The 19,642-nt window shown below is 44.6% G+C and overlaps 1 protein-coding gene across 1 annotated transcript in view; it reads right to left on the bottom strand.

The window, feature by feature from the left end:
* Positions 1 to 19,642, bottom strand: part of C2cd2 (C2 calcium dependent domain containing 2) — a 64,969-nt gene that overhangs the window by 15,866 nt on the left and 29,461 nt on the right. Inside the window, exons 5-12 of the mRNA XM_028752544.1 lie at positions 15,759 to 15,881; positions 13,512 to 13,635; positions 11,747 to 11,852; positions 9,599 to 9,663; positions 7,311 to 7,435; positions 6,386 to 6,560; positions 5,204 to 5,317; positions 277 to 404 (exon numbers count right to left, since the gene is read on the bottom strand). Of these exons, the coding sequence (XP_028608377.1) occupies positions 277 to 404; positions 5,204 to 5,317; positions 6,386 to 6,560; positions 7,311 to 7,435; positions 9,599 to 9,663; positions 11,747 to 11,852; positions 13,512 to 13,635; positions 15,759 to 15,881 (960 nt within the window). The remainder of the gene's footprint in view (positions 1 to 276; positions 405 to 5,203; positions 5,318 to 6,385; positions 6,561 to 7,310; positions 7,436 to 9,598; positions 9,664 to 11,746; positions 11,853 to 13,511; positions 13,636 to 15,758; positions 15,882 to 19,642) is intronic.

Genomic DNA, 19,642 nt, shown 5'->3' with positions numbered 1-19,642 from the left:
TTTCACCTCAGGGAGTGTCTTACATGTGCCTTTATTTCTATCATAGTAATTATTCTAGAAATGACTGGCTAAGCTCTCAAGCCTCAGAGCATCACTAAGCAGACAGCTGCTACCTTCCTGTATCAACAGGACAAAGGACTACTGTGGTCCCAGAGGTAGCTAACTCTCTGGTGGGAAGGAGCTGTACTGGATTCTGCAGAGGGGATCTTCTGGATGAATGAGGAACCGGGGTACTATGCTGACAGACTCCCACTTCCTGTTGCTGCCCTAACCTACCTTGGAGATCCCTGAAATTATGATGGTGCTTTTCTTCCGTGGAGACTTCAGTTTCAGCTTTGAGGACTCACTGAGCTGCCGAATGGCAACTTCAGCCACAGGATCTGAGCCGTTCAGCACCAACAGTTCTGCCAAAAGGAAGGTAGCACTGAGTTCAGTAGCAAACTTAACAAGCTCCAAGTGAACTCCCAGAGCAGTGGGCAGGAACAGTCTGTAAGCAGTGGATGGCAAGCATTTGGAAGGAGGGAGAAAGTAAGGGCTTGAGGATTTTTCAACTAATCTCCCCATAAAGTAGGAGCAGCGAGGAGCTACATGTAAATAAACAGGCAAGGCCTGGATCTGGTAAAACTTTGTTTTGAGAAACAAGGGAAGGCCATGGTTATCTACAACTTGACTCCCAGTAGTTATGAGCTACTCACTAATGTGTCTGTTTGAGACTCATATGTTTTACTGTTTATAAGGTAATACTTTTTCTCAAGAGGGCTGTGTACAATGGCAAAGGTCGGCACACAAAAATAAATAGATTGTGGGCAGAGGAGATGGTACAGTAAGTAAAGGCACCATATCTAATGATCTAACCTGAGTTTGATCCCTGGGATACAGTATGGGAAGGAGAAAACAGATTTCTATGGGTTGTCCTCTGACCTCCACATTCATATTCTCTCTCTCTCTCTCTCTCTCTCTCTCTCTCTCTCTTTCCCTCCCTTCCTCCCTCCCTCCCTCTCCCTCCTTCCCTCTCTTCCCTCTCTCCCTCTCCCTCCCTCTTTCTCATACACACACACAAAGAGAGAGGGGAAGGGAGGGGAGGGGAGGGAAGGGGAAGAGGGAGAGGGAGAGGGAGAGGGAGAGGGAGAGGGAGAGGGAAAGGGAGAGGGAGAGGGAGAGGGAGAGGAGAGAGGAGAAAGTTTTAAACATTGGGAAAATTTTGACCTCACAAAGGCATATAACTCCTTCTACCTCCCAAAGTGGCTGACACAGAACAGTAATCCAAGGCAGCCAATAAAAGCTATTAAGAGCTGGCTCTGTGTCATGAATGTACCAGGTACTGTTGACAGAGCCTGCATGTTTTGTCATTTGCTCATTCCTTAGCTCCCTCAGGTGAGTTCTTCTTTTATTTTTTTGTCTTCTTTTTTTAAAATCTCCACTTGACAAGATGCCAGCCCATCAGGTAGGTGGTTAAGTGGAGAGGGTTCTCTCCCCCAGTGAGCTTGTACTTATAGCTTATACTATTCTGCTAAGGCAAAATTAAACATGACAAAAAGGGACCTGGGTGTAGCTCAATGATGCAGCACTTGCATAGCATACACAAGGCTCTGGCTTTGATTCCCAGGACTGCAGAAGCAAATGAAGGAAGCAGAACAATAAAACTGACTTAGGAGCAGGACATCAGCCATGGCCACAGGTCACAGGGGCTGGTTTCTACAGTCACACACTTGGTCCCAGAGCTGGGCTTATAGGCTTGCTCAGCCACTCCGTACTTTTCAGGTGGATGCTGGAGATCCAGCTCAGGTCCTCACACTGACTTATAGATAGGAAGATACCTAGTCAAGATGTTGTTTACCTGAAAATAATCCTAAAATTATAGAATTGGTATTGTCACAGCTTGAATGTGAAATGTCCCCAGAGGCTAGTGTTTAGAGGGCCTTCCGAGATGGTGGGGATACTCTGGAGGCTATAATATCTTTGGGGATGGAACCTTGATGCCCTTGAAGGTTAGCCCAGGCCCTGGTTCCAGAATTTCCTCTCTGCTTCCTGGTTAGCCATGATATGAGCAGGCTCTGTCACACACTCTGGCTACTCTGCATTTACTCTTAAAACAGTGAGTTAAAACAATCCTTTCTTCCTTTATACATCAGGTCCCTTTGTCATAGTGATACAGAATATACAAAATAATTAATCCAGAAAATTGGTACAAAAGTGAGTTGTTGCTTCTGTGAAACCTGTGTGGTTTGGGCCTCTGGAATGGACTTGTGGGAAGAATGTGGAAGAATTTGGAGACGTGAACTAGAAAACCCCCTGAGGAAACCCTAGAGGCTCACAAGTGACACAGGCCATTGCCATTGCTCTCGCTGCTCTCCATAACTAGACGGTAAGACCTACTGCTGAAGACACGACACACTTTTAGTTAGAACACAGAGAAAGCTGGAACTGACCTGAAAACCTCCTCCCTGCTAGAAGGTGCTATGCAGGCAGCTGGGGGAGAAAAAGAATCAGTGGGCTTACACAGCAGAAACTCTGCATTCTTCTGTACTGACCCGACAGGCAAGACGCATTGACTAATGCAACAGTGGCATGACTAACTACTACAGGGTAACCTTCTGGCTTTGAAGTTGGCTGCAGGGGAAGGAATTTACTCCTGATCCTATAAGCCTGGTCAAAAGCCCAGGGCTGGGAGGAGCTGTCTAGTGTTTCTTTGCTAAATGGACAGAAATGTTTGTTTTCATTCAGATTAGTGTTGACCTCAACTTTTTTCAGAGAAGCCCCCTTTTGGCAGTGGTCAATGCAGAGACTCATAAAGGAAAATGTCTGAGAATAAATGACCTCCCCAGGGCTCAGGGAACACTCTGGAAGAAGGGGAAGAAAAAGCTAGAGGCTAGGAAAGAGTGCTGTAAACTGCTGTCCTCTGGATATGAAATGGCCTCGGTACTCATGAAGCACAGCAGCAGTGATTACTTGCACAGGATCAAGGCAGTCAACATTCCACATGCACGAGTGGGTTCACAGGCCCTGTTCCTAGCTGAAGGGCTACTGGGAGTTGATAGTTGTTAGGGACTGGCAGTCATTTTTCTCCAAGGAATGTAGTCACTGGTAGCTCACCCGTGCTCTGGTGGCTGGCCCCACATACATGCAGGGGCTCAGTTTATAAAAGACAGAATAAGACATGAGGTGCCAGGGTTTGTGTTAGGGGAGGTCTGAGAAGACAGGGACTGGGGAGTTGTGGGTGGATACGATCAAGATACACTGTATCAAAACATAAAAATGTTTTTTAAAAGGAAGAAAAGTTCTAGAATGCTGTAAGTAGACCGTAGACTTATTCCTGTGGGTGTATGGAAAACCTGATTGCTGAGAGAAACCATGAGTTTGGAATGGGAACAAGGACTCCACTGGGAACAGGATTAGAGACCATTTGTGTTACATCTTGGCACAGAATTTGCCTATATTTTATCAATGTTTGTTCTGGGAATTATAAAGTGGCTGAATTCAAAGGAATTCATGGTGTAGCATTCAGCTATGGCATGGTTACTACTGGCTGCTTTAGCCAGGCTTACAGTGGGGTCTGAGAATAGAAATCAGAGCATAAAGACATGAAAAATGAAGTATTTGGCTTGGAAAGAATATCTCAAAGTGCCAAAGCAAGTAGAAGGTGGCCATAGCTACTCAAGCATCATTAGGAGGAAGTCAAATAGTTTGCACTAGGATGTAGGAAGGATGCTCTCAGGACATTTCAGGAATTGATGAGACTCCTCATACCTCCAACATATAAGCTACATATTCATTTGAAAGATACTTGAATGGGGCTGCATAGAGAAATGTGTCACAGGTTCACTCATCTAGGCACTCAAAAGCCATTGTCGTCATGATACAAGGAGGCCTAGCTACATATCAAGTGATCAGTGAAACTTAGGGTTGCCTACACGCTGCTAGCTTTTCAAGCATGCAATAAACAAGAGATACAGGATGCACCTAGATTAAGGAAAGCCTATGAGTCCAAGTACTATTCATTCCAGGTTTCCTGCAGAGAGCATCTGATTGGGCAGAATCTCTGAGGATGAAGCCTAAGCTGCAGTAGAGATCCCAGGATGTTGGCAATGCCAGGACTATGGGACATGTCCCAAATGAGGCTGCAAATGGCAAAGCTCAAGGCGTGGAACTCTCTGTGTCTATTAGGGCTTGGATCACTCCACCACGTGCATTAAATGCCTGACAGAGAACTACAGCATTCAGTGTAGCTCCGCGAACTATAGCAGTGAACCTGCTAGGATTTAGTCTCCTTCTGGTCTAAAATTTTCTTCCATCCTCCCATTTCTCCCTTCTGAATGGGCAAAATTACTCTGTATCCTTCCAGTCTGGAAATATCTAACTTTCCTTTTGATTTTACAGGGGCTCACAGCTAAGTGACATCCCTGGGTCTCAAAAACAAAACTCTAAACCTAGATCCTCGAACAGTGTTAGAACTATTAAACTTATGGGGACTCTTAAAATTAAACAAATTGCATTTTGCATTATAAGATGACTGAACCTTTGGGGCCAGGGTGCAATACTATAGCATAGATATCAAATGTCTCCTACAGGCTCATGTTCTGAACACATGTTCTCCAGACAGTGGCGCTATTTTGGGAGGCTGTGGAACCTTTAGAAGGTGGAGCCTAGCTGGCAGACATCTGACACTAGGGATAGGCCTGGGTTTAGAATCTCTTTACTTCCTTGTCTAATGTGATACTGACTCCGTATGTGTTTACACTGTCATGCCTCCCCACCCCATGATGGACTGAAATTGAGGCCAAAATAAGCTCTTCCACCACGAAGCTGTTTCTGTCAACTGTCTGATTGTAGCCATGTAAAAATAACTAAAAGAAGTACCCAGAGAACTCAGAAAACTACTCTTAAATACTTGAATGGACAGTGTGGACAAAGCACAGCATCCAGGCCACGCTGTCCCCAGTGTGGCTTGTCCAATGGCACTGACATCATCCACATGCCAAATGATAAGATAGCTTTCATAAAGTTACAAAGTGGGGCCCTGACCACCTGCTCATTTTGTTAAAGTGTTCCTCAAGTCTCCTAGGCCCAGCTCTGTCCTCAGTCCCCTTACCTGACATTTCCAGCTTTCTCATTTTCTATTTGCCACCAAACCAAAGACTCCCCAAACGGAGAGGGGAGGAGGAAACCTTTACTCCTAAAGCTCAGAAGTGCAGAGATATCTTACCCGTGTCTGAAGAGGAGAATGTCTTGCTGACAGGGGCGCTGTGGCATGAAATGGCCTGGACAGAGATGTCCTTTTCAATGACCTTCACTTTGACGGGTGTCCTCACAGGGGACTCTGCAAGAACAAGACTCCTTCAGCAAGGGCATGCAAATTTTCAACAGAAGATTCTAGAAGGCTAGAATCCCTACTGCACCTTAAGGCCCCACAGTTATTACTGGCTGGAACTGGACTTTAAGATTTACATTGTCTATTCTTTCACTATATTGGCAAAAGTGGTGCTGGGGTCTAGAATGGGGTGAAAATTCAGGGACATTTTAATAAAACTGGAGTTCTCATGTGAATTGTGGGTCTCTGACCTGTGCCATGGGAGCTACTTGGGAAGATGGTTCCTTTATATAATATACCAGTAAAATAAAAATGTATTTTCCATTTCCCCACCCAGCCAGCTACAATGCAAAAGAAAGGTTTCTGCTGGCCCCATTTAAAAAACAAAACACAAAAGACCAAAACTCTTTTCTTTTTTTGAGGCACGACATCATATATCCCAGATTGGATAATATTTCATGTTAAGCAAGAATGACTTTGAACTCCTGATCTTCTTGCCTCCACTTCCTCAGTTCTGGGATCACAAATGTGTGCCACTATGTCTACTTGATACAGTTCTGGGATCCAATCCAGGGCTTCATCTGTGCTAGATGAATACTGCCCAACTGCGAGCCACATCCTCAGCCCCGTATCATGCCTCTTTATCTGTGGTGTTTAACCTGTATTAGACTTTTAATAACCATGAGTGTGAGGGAGTACTGAGTTCCACGTGGCTGGAGTCTTAGATCCAGATTGTAACTTTGGTGTAACTGCCAAAAAGAATCTCATCTCTGTCCCTCAACTCTTTCTCTCTCCCTCTCCCCCTCACCCCCATCTCCAGCCCTCATCTTTCCCTTCTTTCCTCCCCCATCCTCTCCCCTCACTTCTTCCTCTCTCCCTCCCTTCTCCCCTCCTTCCTTCCTTCCCTCCCTCCCTCCCCTCCTCTACCCTCCATCCCTCTTTCTTTCCAGGCCACCAAACTTCTTTGCTAAGCCTTGGTGTTGAAGCCCACCATGCTCACTGTTGCAGAGTGAGCCCTACCCCACAGAGGCTGATAGCCTGTGGATCTCCTGCAATGACACTGCACTCTAGTCTCACCCGAGGTCAGTGGGGATGCCCTCCCAGTGTCAAAGCGAGGTTTGGTCTTCACAGCAGTGACAGTGGTGACCACAGTCCCACATGGCATCACTGTCCGGTCCTTTTCTATCTTTGCAGCAGAAACAGGGGGAGGAGCTGGCCAGGACTTCAGCTCACCAGGTTCTACGTAAGAAAACTATGGCAAAGACAGACATTTATTTTGAAACACAGAGGAGCTTCGATGGACAGCTGCTTCCCACACTCACTAGGCCACCACCCACACAGAGAACATGGTGTCAAGAGAGCACAGAATACCCATGTCCTTTCCTAGTATAGTAATGACCTCTAGATGATCTCTCAAACCAAATATGACAAAAATGCATGGGAATAGCTATATTTCCGTACTGCTCAAGGAATAACAGTAAGAAAAAAAGGTATATACCTGTTCAGTCTGATGTAGTTTGGGTGTTTTTTATTTGTTTTTTCCTGAATATTTTCAGGCTAGTTGATGCAAACTACAGCTGTAGACCTGCAGATACATTACTCTGCAGATAGTAACAACAGGCTGACTTAGCTGCAGTACACTGGCTTTTTTCTCTCCCCAATAACCTCTAATTTCTTCATCCATGTTACTTAATTTTTTTTTAATCAACCTGGACTGACAAAAACCCAAGAAGCCAGGCTCAACTGCATTAAACTCGAAGCATGACCCAGCAAAGGATTTTTTAAAAGGAGGACTTGCTGGGTTAACTGAGATGACACTGGGAAATGTCATCTCCTACAATAGCCAGCTTAAGCCAGTCCTGGCAAGATGTCTACCTGAGCCTGAAACCCATGCTGAGAACAGAGCAGCCTGAGTAAGGTCAGCATGTTATATGGAGGCAACAGTGAACCCTGGCAGGCAGGAGACAGGACGGTAGTAGCAGAGAACATGCCATCATCATACCTCTGCAGTGACTGAACCCAAAACCAAGCTGTCAGGATCCGTCCCACTGATCAGTCTGAAGGTCTGTGGGCCATTAGGCTGCTTCCTAAATAAGTCCAGGTGAATGGTTGCTATCCCCAACAGACCTAGAGTGGAAGACAAGAAGGGGCAATGGTGATGTTCCCACAGTCACATACCTGAGGAATGTTCTGTTAGGTTCACTACACAGTGTTAGTATCACCAAGCATAAAGAGGCTGTGGGCATCCCAGAAGGAATGAGGCTAGGTGCCAGACCTGGCAAAGGCAATATCCAAACCACACAGGATATAGAACTGCACCAACCACCCTTGAACCACTGACAGAAACTGGAAAATAAACAGGGTGGTGGTGGTCGTGTGGCATAAAAGGAAATAAAGAAGCTATTAAATGTCCTGGGCAAAATAATTCATGGGAGGACAGAGGGGTCAAGGAATGATGACAGTGACCTACTATATGTGTGCCCTGATTTGAAAAGCAAAAGTAAGAGGGAGAGATAAGGTAAGAAAGGAGGAAGAGGGAGACAGATAGGACTGTAATGACTAACCAAACAAAGGTTATGAGCAATAGGGCAAATAATCAGAATGAGAATTTAAGCACAGGCTGCATGGGCATACTCTGCATGACTTCTGTAAAACTGCAGTTTCACAGACTCCACCAGGCTGCCCTGCAATGGAGGAGGGTGGGCCACCAGGAGCAGGGACTGGGAGGAATGGAAGTCAAAGGTAGCCTGATGCAGGGTGTCCTATATAACCACTCAAGGAAGGGAAGGGTTTTCTTATCACCTCCCTGGGCATCTAAAGACAGCAGATTCCAAAAGGCTAGAACAGAACCCTTAATGGTAACTAGGACATGATCATCTGGTCAGGTGCCTTCCAACTTCCCTTCAGGGGAATCACCAAGAGACGCAATGGCACAGCTGGGTAGGCCAATGGTCTTTTCCTTCCCAATTTTAATGTTTATATGGATTTTAACATCCAAGAGGGCTGAGAGTGTAACTTAGTGGTACAACACTTATCTAACATGCTTAAAGCACAGCACCACAAAATGAAAGAAAAAACAAGGACCAGCAAGATAGTTCATCAGGTAAAGGCACTTTACCAAGCCTGACAAACTACACTTGATTTCTAGGACCCCCAAGATGGAAAGAGAGAATCAACTCTAAAAGGCTGTCCTCTGACCTCCACAGACACATCACTAAATGCAAAAACCAAAGAATCTAACAAACATCAATACTGTAAACCCAGGTGTACACTCAAGTCCATGGTTATGTTGGTGACTTTACCCTAGACTGTTGATTTCCTCTCTCTGAATCATGTGTCTATTTTTTAAAAAGATTATTTATTTTATTTAAATGAGTACAATGTAGCTGTCTTCAGACACACCAGAAGAGGGCATCAGATCCTATTACAGATGGTTGAGAGCCACCATGTGGTTGCTGAAAGAGCAGTCACTGTTCTTAACAGCTGAGCCATCTCTCCAGCCCTCGTGTGTTTATTTTAAATTCAGCCAAGGGCCTTATTCTGTACGGAAACATCAGCTGAAACTTATAGAGAGGGACATTAGGACATTGTTAGCTGCTAAGGCTAACAATGGCTATGATGGAAAAGTGTGTTGTTTGAGACAGGGTTTTTCTGTGTAGCCCTGGCTGTCCTGAACCCTCTCTGTAGACCAGGCTGGCCTCAAAGTCACAGATATCCACCTGCTTTTGCTTCCCAAGTGCTGAGATTAAAGGAGTAAACCACCACTACCCAGCTTGTTACTTTTTTTTTTTAATTTAAAAAAAAATTGAAGGAAGTCCATTAAGTCTAGAATGGTTTGAAATTGCTCCTCTAATTTAAAAATTATTGAGAAAAGACTCTGGGTTTTAAAAGTAGAGACTGGAGAAATGATTAAGTGCTAAGACTGCTGGCTATTCTTCTAGAAGACTGGGTTCAGTTCCCATCCTGACATGGCAGCCCACAACCACCTGGTCCTGAAAAATTTGGCACCCTCGTGTGGCCCCTGTAGGCACTACATGCACTCAGTGCACAGACATATTTGGCAGGCAACACACTCACACAAAAAAACTAAAGGAAAAAGTTTAAAAGCCAGACAAGCATGTCCCCCCAAATGAATGACATTGTTGAGGCTTAACTTTGTACCAAACATTCCATTGGGAGACCAGTGGTTCAGAGGAGAAGACTGCCTCGTTTGCAGGGTTTCTCCTCTCCCCATTCCAGAGCCTAGGTCAGAGTGCTTATCTAGAGCACTCCTACACGTTCACCACTCACCTTCTGAGGAGCACTCATCCTGTGAGATCTGCAGGAGCAGCTCCTTGGATTTGGCATTCAGTTCACTGCCAAAAGAACAAACACATGTCAACCATCGAAAGCTCGATGCTATAGAGTTGTTTCCCCACACCCCCTGCCGTGTGTGTGTGTGTGTGTGTGTGTGTGTGTGTGTGTGTGTGTTTGTGTGTGTATTTTCTTATACTAAGGAACACAAGGTTGTCAGTCATTAAAACACACAGCCTGTACTCTGACAGTTCAGAGATAGCACTGATGCACCCAGGGTTTGGCCTTTCAGAGGGGACCCATGGAACACCCTTTGGTGATAAGAAGTATATTAGACAGAGCTAATACAACAGCCATGTAGCATATGATAGGTGGGCAGTGCAGACTGAGACTTTGATTTCATTTGGTTAATTGTTATTTACTTAAAATTAAAAGTCACATGTCACTGCCACCATTTTAAAAGCACAACTATGTATAATTGAGTATAAAACACAGAACTCCAAGAAGCCTCCCTCCTTCCTGTCTTTTCCTAAGATCCAGGCAGTATTCCTGCTTCCATGCTATACCCACCATCACTTTTAACAGCTTTAGATGATTCCCTGGAGATATCACAGACTGCAGAACAACTGCATGTTTGACAGCTGTCTAGTACTCTGCTGCCTTGGCCTTATAAAAAAATTTTAGAGGCAGAGGCAGGCGGATTTCTGAGTTCGAGGCCAGCCTGGTCTACAGAGTGAGTTCCAGGACAGCCAGGACTACACAGAGAAACCCTGTCTCGAAAAACCAAAAAAAAAAAAAAATTTATTCATTCAAATCCCTTTTAATAATAGAGCTCTTTCCAGTAAACAAATGGAGATTAACATCCTCACACAGTTGGTGGTCAGAGGATAACTTGGCTAGAGTTGGTTCTCTCCACCAAGTGGGTCCTGAAAATTGAAATCCTGGGAATCTCTGTCAAGTTTGGCAGTGAGTATCTTTTCCCACTGGACTGGTGGCTGGCTCCCTTTCCAGGATCTGCCCATTGTTTTTCTTTTCTAAGTGCACCAATCAGTTTGTCTAGATCAAGATCATCCCATCCTGATGCCAGCGGTCTGCTGTGATGATCAATCATTCATGGTGAGATTTTAAACTCCAATTACAAAAGTGTTCATGAATTTCTCCTAGTTAAATGTTTCAAAACTGGGAACCACTATTAAACACTACTAACTCTCTTTGGGATAGATGTGAAGACAGGAAGTTTACTTTCCCTTATGATTTACTGACACAGTGGAAATTATTAATGAATTTTCTTATATTAAGCCAGCTTTAAATTTCTGGTACAAACTCAAGTGGATTTATTTATCTATTGTTTGTTTTTGAGACAGAGTCTCTAGATAGCTCTGACTGTTCCTGGAATTCATTATGTAAACCAGGCCAACCTTAAACTCAGATCTGCCTGCCTCTACATCTGCCTCCCAAGTACTGGGATTAAAGGCATATACTACCATACCCAGTTTGGAATTATTTATCTTTAATAGAATGGCTATGTGAACATTTTAGATGTACTTAATTTATGTATGTCCATGTTTTGCCTACATGCATGTATACCACATGCATGCTTGGTTCCTGAAGAGGCCAGAAGAAGGTATTGGATCCCTGGGAATAGTTGTAAGCCACCATATGGGTTCTGAGATTCAAATCTAGTTCTGCAAGAACAGCCAATGCTCTTGACCAGAGCCATTGCTCTCAAATAGATGTATTTTAATGCATCATTGGATACCATGTGATGACTTTTTATTTAGGATCTCTATAATGTTATTTATAAATGGTTTTCATGTCCCTTTTCTATTTTCTCCACCAGAGGTTGGCATCAGTTGGAGGCTTCCTTCTGCTGTGTGTGGCTGGCTGCTGAGGGAAGCAGGGAATCCCTTAACAGTCCTTTGTCACAATAGAGACAGAGGAGAAGAGTAATCCCTGGAGCTGCCTTTAAAAAGAAATCCATGTTTGACATGGGGCTACCTGTCTTTCAGAAACTCAAGACAACTCGTTTTCATTTCTTTAATAAATTTTAGTGTAAACGGTGCTATCCAATGACTCCAGGATCTGTCCATCCTGAGCAGACCTAACTGTCACCACCAGGCCTCTGAGGATGCAGGCTGTACTCACAAGGTGAATTCCTCCTCCCAACTGAGGTCAGTAGTGTTTCTCACTAGGGTGCTGATGAATCGCTGTGCAGGATCGTTCAGCTGGGCCACACACACATGGCTAATGCCTGTGATCAGATGAAGCTTTTACCTTTTAATTGCATGAAACCTTTGCTTACCCACACAAGAAAGAGTAATAAATTAACTGAAAAAAATCTCACCCAAGAGACCTTTCTGTCATTTTCCATTTACACACTGTCAATGCTGGGGCAATAACTTGGTGGTAGCAGCCCTGGACTGACCTCAGTGTCCCACTTCCTTCCATCAATTCGTCAATCCTGGAAGCAGGCAGGACTCCCAGGTATGGAGCCTCACCCAGAAGCAACATGCTATGTACTGAGGCTTAGCGCCTCTTTAGACTAGACTAACAGCCTACCCAAAGGATGGTTGGTACTGAGCTTAAACTGTGCACCTCACAGGCAACCCATACCCCACTTACAACAAGCAGGTGTTTTCATTCCTCATCTAACCTAAGATCCTATGGGGGTACTTGGTATAGGCACTGTGACATGTCACAGCTGTCCCTGCTCTGAGACAATGTTTCCTCTGTAGCATCAGTCCTGAAGTCCTCTGTGGTCAGTACCTTGACTACAATGCTTAACTCCTTACCATGCTTCAGGTAGGGTAATTTTCAGTCACCCCCTCAAAGGAAAAACTCAAATATATTTCCAGATATGGGTATCTTAGTGTGGATAGGGAATTGGACCTGGTTTCATAGCATGTGCACCCCAAGCTGGGACCCCAACCCTGCCTGGAAGTCCAGGGGATCCACTCAGCTAATAGGTGATCCAGGTATGAAAGGCAATATGCAAGCACTTGCACCAAAAACATCATCTATAGCCATCTTTGTAGAGACGTAGTTCAAATGAGGCCTCTTTATGCCTTGTAAACTGGAAGAACCTCTGCAAATAGTGACCAGAATTCCTAGCTTTCTTAAACAATAACCAGAATCACTCCATCACTCCATTCTCATGGGGGGGCCTCAGTGACCATTGGGAATCCTGGGAGGACTAGTGGGGGGCCTCAGTGACCACTGGGAATCCTGGGAGGACCAGTGGGGGGCCTCAGTGACCACTGGGAATCCTGGGAGGGCCAGTGGGGGGCCTCAGTGACCATTGGGAATCCTGGGAGGACCATGACTCCGCAGCTGCCTTCCTCCACTCACATATACATTTTAAGACAGTGTAAGCTGTTCAGAGGCTCAGGGATGCTCGACATGAATTTATTGGCTCAGTTTTAAAAAGAAAAAAAAAAAAGACTAGTATCTGTCAGGCTGAAAACAGAGCAACCACGACACTGCTTTCCCCTGGCCTTCATGTACATGCAGATAGGTTTATCTGCATCTCATGGGTTCAGTGTGATGCTTCCTGGCACATATGTCCTGCACAACCATCCGATTGTTACTCGCATTGCTACTGTTTCAAACACCTGCCCTTTCTCTGAATCTGGAACATTTAGAATTCTTTCCACAAACTTTCTAGGTATGCATGACTGGCCACCACCAGCCACAGTTGCTCACTGTGCTCAGGGGGATATACCTTGTGGCTTTTGGACCCCAAGCCCATTAGCCGAAGACCAAGTTTTTCACTATATTTCTGCCAAGGAAGGCAGGGATCATACTGTAGACCCAACCAGGTTGCCACAAGAGAATTTACCATTCCCACTCAAGGAAGGTCCCTCCCACAGTGTGGGCAACCCCATGAGGCCCTGGCAGCACCAGCACTCACCTGAAGCACCAGGGTGGTTTAGCAGGGAAACTCGGATATTCTTCACCTGCAGTTTTAGTTCATGAGCCCTTGGAGGTTTGGGAGGGCAGGGTTCCTGAGCAGTGGAGGAAGTGCACTGTAGAGTCTGTGGGGGAAAAGCAGGACAACAGCTGAGAGGATGTGAGGGGTGGCCAGGGATCCTGGCTCCTATATGGGACAGTATCTTCGGGTACAAATGTCTTCAGGGACTTCAGAACAGGTCACCTGAACTCCAGGGTCAGCTTGACACGCCTATCCCATATGGAAAGGTTCTGCTGCCTCTACAGTGAGCCTTTTCTACCTCAAATGAAGATTACCAAGTAATGATGACCCTGTTCAAGTCTGCCTGTGGTCTACTTTCCAGGGCAGTGAAGACTAGCCAGCACATGGTTCCATGCTCAGACACAGGAGAGGTACTTTAGATAGTGAGTTGGTCTTCGGGCTGTTGTGCTAGACAGGACAACATCTAGGTATAAATGGCCATCAGCCTGTGATCACTTCTGGCCTACAGTCACAGGAAGGACAGCTATGAACCCCTGGTTATTGCACAAGCGAGGGAACAGAGGCAGGTGCAGTCTTATTTCATTCTCAGAAGGGCATCAGGCACTGGCTGCCCTTAAAGCAAGGGATGGGTTAGAGATGAGATACTTTGTCAGTTGTGTACGTTTGGCTATTTTTTTTTCCTTCATGAGTATGTGCACACGTATGTATATGTGGGAGACTCACATGTGTGTGAACATGAACATGTCTATGCATATGAAAGCCCGTGGTTACGATCAGGTGTAATCCTTAATCAGTTTCTACCTTAGTCATTAAGGCAGGGTCTCTCCCTTGAACACCCTGGCCTCTGCCTTCAGAGACTAAAATTATAGGCAGACTACCATGCCTACCAGGCATTTACTTTGGGTCCTAGGAATCCAAATTCCAGTCTTCATACTGGCACAAGTGCTTTAACCACTAAGTTATAAGGGTTCTACTTCTAGGCCATAAATACCAAGGTACTTGGTCAATAATATTCTGAATGTTTCTATGACGGCTGTTAGGAATGGGATCAATGTTCAAGACAGACTTTTTTTTCTGAGACAGGGTATTGTGTCATGTGTCATGCAGACTCAGTTGGCGTTAGACTCATTCTGTAATGGAGGATGACCTTGAACTTCTGATTTTCTGGCCTCTGCCTCCTGCGTGCTAGTATTAGAGGCATATGCCACCATGCCTAAGATATATAGTCTTAGAAATTGAATTCTGCATTTTATGGATGTTGCATGCTACAGGAGGACCCCTCCAACTATAAGCCCAAGAGACCAACATTTAAATGGACAGACTGAATAAAGTAGATGGCTAGTGGGATGGGCTTCATTCCATCAGTTGAAAGCCTGAGTAGAAAAGTCTGAGCCATCCCCAAATGAGAAAGAATTCCTCCTTCCAGACAGCTCAAGCTGGGGCATAGTTTTTTTCTGCTTTTAGAATCAAACAGAAACTCTAGTCTTCCTGGGCTTTGAGCTCTGAGCCAGTGGTCAGTTTGGAGTTGAGCCAAACTATCAACTTTCCCAATGTTTAAGGCTTCAGACATGAGCTGGAATCACACCATGTATTTATTAGCCATAACATCATAACATATGTTGTAAATCTCTCTCATCCCCATGCTTAAGTGTTCAATTTCTCTGGAGAGCTGTCATGGGTATGGCACTTAATGAAACAGGACAATTTCATTTTAGAATGTGGTTAGATATGATAGCCTAGGACCTTTTGTTTTTGAGTTCATGGATTCTGAAAATACAAAACTATTTTGTGAACTATCTCAGATTTTTATATTTCCAATTACTAGTCCCCTCTGTTCTCCAAGAATCCACTATTAATAGGATTACTAGAAGATGAAGTAGCTTGGGCTTGCTTCTACCTCTGTAGATGTATAACTGATGGTGGTATTTGGAAAGACTGACTCTCCCTGCCTTATGCCTCTGAGAGGGAAGACTATAACCCTCCTGCTGCCCTTTTCTGCTAGCTGAGCTTTGCCTACACCCTATAAGTGAAGGAGGATAAAGATGGCCTCTTGTATTTCTGTGATCCTAGTCACCTAGAACTTAGCATCAAACCCTGACACCAGCTGACACTGTCTATTGAAAAGTACAAACTGGAGGACCATAGCTTCAGCAGTGAGTGGCCTGGCAACCATTCCCAGTATGGAGTTCTGATCAGAATATCCTGTGTCCTGTGATCTGGGCTTACCTGAGTTTCTTTGACCTGCATGGGCTTGGTGCTCAGAAAAACAGATGGAGAGGCAGCACTAACTAGTTGCTTGAAAAGATCCTCAAGGGCTTCAGAAAGCATGTTTACCCTGAGCAGCTGCTTCTGGAGAGAGACAGGTCATCAGATCACTGCATGCCAGATACAAGTACCAGACAGGTGTGCTAGATGTTAAACCATCAGACGACATTGTGCAACTTTAGTTTGATGCTAGCTCTTACCTTTAGGACTGCCACTGTTCTGCAAGCTCATGACAAGCCAGGAATAGCAGCAGTCTTCAGGAGCACAGCCATTGAGAAATTGGGGACCTTAGTACATAATGAACTAATCATGTTACCAACTATGTGGGGCTGAAGAGGCCCCTGACCTGTAGAGGAGCACAGCCTCGTCAAGAACTTGATGGCAAGCAAATAGAGCCAGGGTTTAGGACAAGATAAGCTGTGCAAAGACTTCAGGGCCCAAACACTGAACAGCAATAAATATGTGCTGCTTTCAGTTATTGGATCTGTTGATTGTAGCTGTATTGGTTATCTGGTTTGTTGCTTTAACAAAAGCCACTTAAGGAATAAAGGTTCATTTTGGCTCACAGTTTTAAGGCCCAGTCTATCATGACAGGGAAGGCAAGGTAGCAAAACTGTGAAGCAGCTAATCACAGTGTGTATCAGGAGGCAGAGAGAGATGAATTCTGTCTCAACTTGTTTTTCCTTCATTCATGCTGGGATTCTAGCCTATGAGATGGTATTGCCCGCATTTAGGATGGGTCTTGCCATCTCAAATGAAGCTCCCTCAATGACTTGTTTGGAAGCTTGTTTCCACAGATCCCATCAAGTTATGAATTGAGCTTTAACTGCTACCACTCAGTAATTTAGACATCTCCCAAATTCAAGATGTCAGGGTCTCAGTACCCCATGTGAAGCCTGTGAAGGGACCACAGTAAGCTTCCTGGGACTCGTTTTGCACCATTCCTATCTGGGTACTGGTGCTTGTTCATGTGTGCATGGTTCTGGTCTGTGCAGCAGACCTCTATAAATCAGTGGTTCTCAACTTGTGGGTCACGACCCCATTAGAGATAGACGGCCCTTTCATATGGGTCTACATATCAGCTGTCCTGCATATCAGATATTTACATTATGATTTATAACAGTAGCAATATTACAGTTATGAAGTAGCAACAAAATGATTTTATTATTTGGGTGTCACTACAACATGAGTAACTGTATAATAGATTCCAGTGTTAGGAAGGTTGATAACCACTGCTATAAATGTTTTTAGTGCACAGGTTTTGGGTTTTATTTAATTTTTCAGTATTAAAGATAGAGCCTATGGCTTTTCCTATATTGGGTAAGTATCCTATCACTGGACTACATTGCCAGACCTTGGGTTTTTTAAGGCAAAATCTCACTGTGTATCCCAAGGTGGACTCAAACTCATGATCCTCTTGCTTCTGCCTCCCATGGACCAGGATTACAGGCCTATGGTACCATACCCAGATTTAAAGTGTGTATTTTTAAAATCTCAATTAATGTGAAAGATACATTGGTCTCCTTGGGTCTTATTTCAGTATTATAGCTTTCATTTTAACTTTTGAGAAAAAGGACTGCGTGGACATTTGCTAAGATGACAGGACCCACTGTGGTGCAGCCCAAGCATCCGTGCCATCTTTCTGAGATTTGGGGAGAGAAGCTGTGATGGTCAAGTGCTGCCAAGATCTAGCACCTTGGTTCCAATGCCATTCTATAGTAGGCAGCTTGAGAGCACCTTGGGTGCCAATTCCCCTCACTGGGGGACCCATCTGGCTAGATAGGCAAGGTTCCCACTGGCTTGACACTTGCAACATGTACAGCAGGAACTGACTTTAGAAAGGAAAACTGGAGCATTCTGTGTTGTTCAAAGACAACTGGCTGCCTCCCCCCTGACTAGCCAGGCCTCCCTACAGTGAACTTGGCCTGTATCTATTGAATCTCTAAAACATAAGGCCTCTAAGTACCAAGAACCAAAACAGTTAATGTTTCCATGGCTCTCACTGAAAGCCAGCTTCTCTCACACACATGGATTAACTAGCTTAACCCTTTACATCACATTCCCTCCACTTCACAGATAAGGACATTTAAGCAGAGAGAAGTCAGGTGACATTCACAGAGCCACACAGTCCATAATTAGGAGAACCAAGAGTCAAATCCAAGTGGTTGAAACAGTTAAGAGCCTGTGCTTTGAAGAAGGAGGCCATTACTTATGCCTTAAATGGACCCTTGATAACCTAAGTTGAAATGAAAGATACATGGTATACAATAATCATTTAAAATGTGCATTGGACTGCTCATTTGGACATACGTAGTACTAAGCATCCACTACTTAAATATGTTCACTACTCCTTAAAGATAAACCCCAGACTCCATCCTATCAAGAGTCACGTCTCCAACCTTTGTCATCCATCTTTCTTTTTCTGTGGATTGCCTCCTCTGGACTTCATGTGTCATAATGCCACATATGTCTCCTTAATCAGGCTTTGTTTACTGTTTGCAAAGCTAATCAGGATACAGCATGCACCAGCACATCACTCCACTCCTGGCTGAATAATGTCCCATGTTAGACTGTGCCTCACCTTGAGCTCTTCTTTCTCTGTCTGACCTGCACAATGGTTTCTTACTCAGTAGACAGAGGAACTCTGGACTGATGGCACTACACACACAAGATACACAGACACCTATGCAGGCAAAAACCCTCATACACATAAAAATTTAAAAAAAATTTATATATATATATATATATATATATATATATATATATATATATCAACAAAGATGGGGAAATCCTATGCTTGCACACTGACTGAGGCAAATTAATCAGTATCAGATTGGTACACAGCTACCCATGGGGGGAAATGACTCAAGGAATCACACAGACTGGTGATTTTCTCATAAGAAATTCCCTTTTCCACATGCCTATGTAGACTGCAGGCCTAGACAAATGATGGCATCATCAGAGAGAAGCAAGAAGCAGAAGGAGAAGGAAGGCGCCACCCCAATTCATTCTCTCTTCCTCCTTCCTTCTGCTGTTTGCTTCTCTCAGACAATGACATCAGTTGTCCAGGCCTGCAGTCCATACAGACAAACCCTGACATGTTCAATCTCTTCTGCTGAGAAGGGGACCATTCTGTGTTCAAGATTCTTTGTTTTGCTCCTGGGTAGCTGTATTACCAATCTTATATTAGTTAATTTTCCTCAGTCAGTGTGTGTGTGTGTGTGTGTGTGTGTGTGTGTGTGTGTGTGAAATTTACCAGCTCAAACCAAACCAAAGTCAAACCAACAAAATCCTTACATTGTGCACATTTACATACAAGTATGAAGGCTGGGACAGTGATGGGGCTGGGACAGTGATGGGGCTGGGACAGTGATGGGACTGGGATGGAGCACTTGTTTAGCATGTCCGAGGCCCTGGGTTCCATTCCCGGCTCCAGAAGAAAAAAAAAAGTAAAGAGAGGAAAGACAGAAGTGAGATGAAAGGAGAAGAGGGGAAGTATCTTTGTGCAAACACCCTGCAAAGTCCACACCTCTCTACTGAGGTGAGGCTTCCGTGGCTGACCTGGCTGAAATGGAGCAGAACTACAAGGGAATTCTGTAAAAGCCACAGAAAGAATTCCCTTGTGCAACAAGGAAAGTGACACCGGGACACTTTCCACACACTCACTGCAGCCCAGCTTCTGTCCTCATACCCTAAAGCCCCAGAAAGTGGAAAGGAAATTGTCCTCTCTATCAAAGCTGTTCCCACAGAGCCCCGTCCCTTGTATCCTAAGGGAGAATGGGGAGAGTGGGTGGCAGGGGCCATCCACTTTCAAGCTGCCCAATTCTAGACATGCCCTAGCCACT

The sequence above is a fragment of the Grammomys surdaster genome, unplaced genomic scaffold (assembly GCF_004785775.1).
Source record: "Grammomys surdaster isolate TR1022 unplaced genomic scaffold, NIH_TR_1.0 125925, whole genome shotgun sequence".
In the NCBI taxonomy this organism is placed as follows: domain Eukaryota; kingdom Metazoa; phylum Chordata; class Mammalia; order Rodentia; family Muridae; genus Grammomys; species Grammomys surdaster.
Note: the sequence above shows the minus strand (reverse complement) of the source record. Positions and strands in the feature narration are given on the sequence as shown.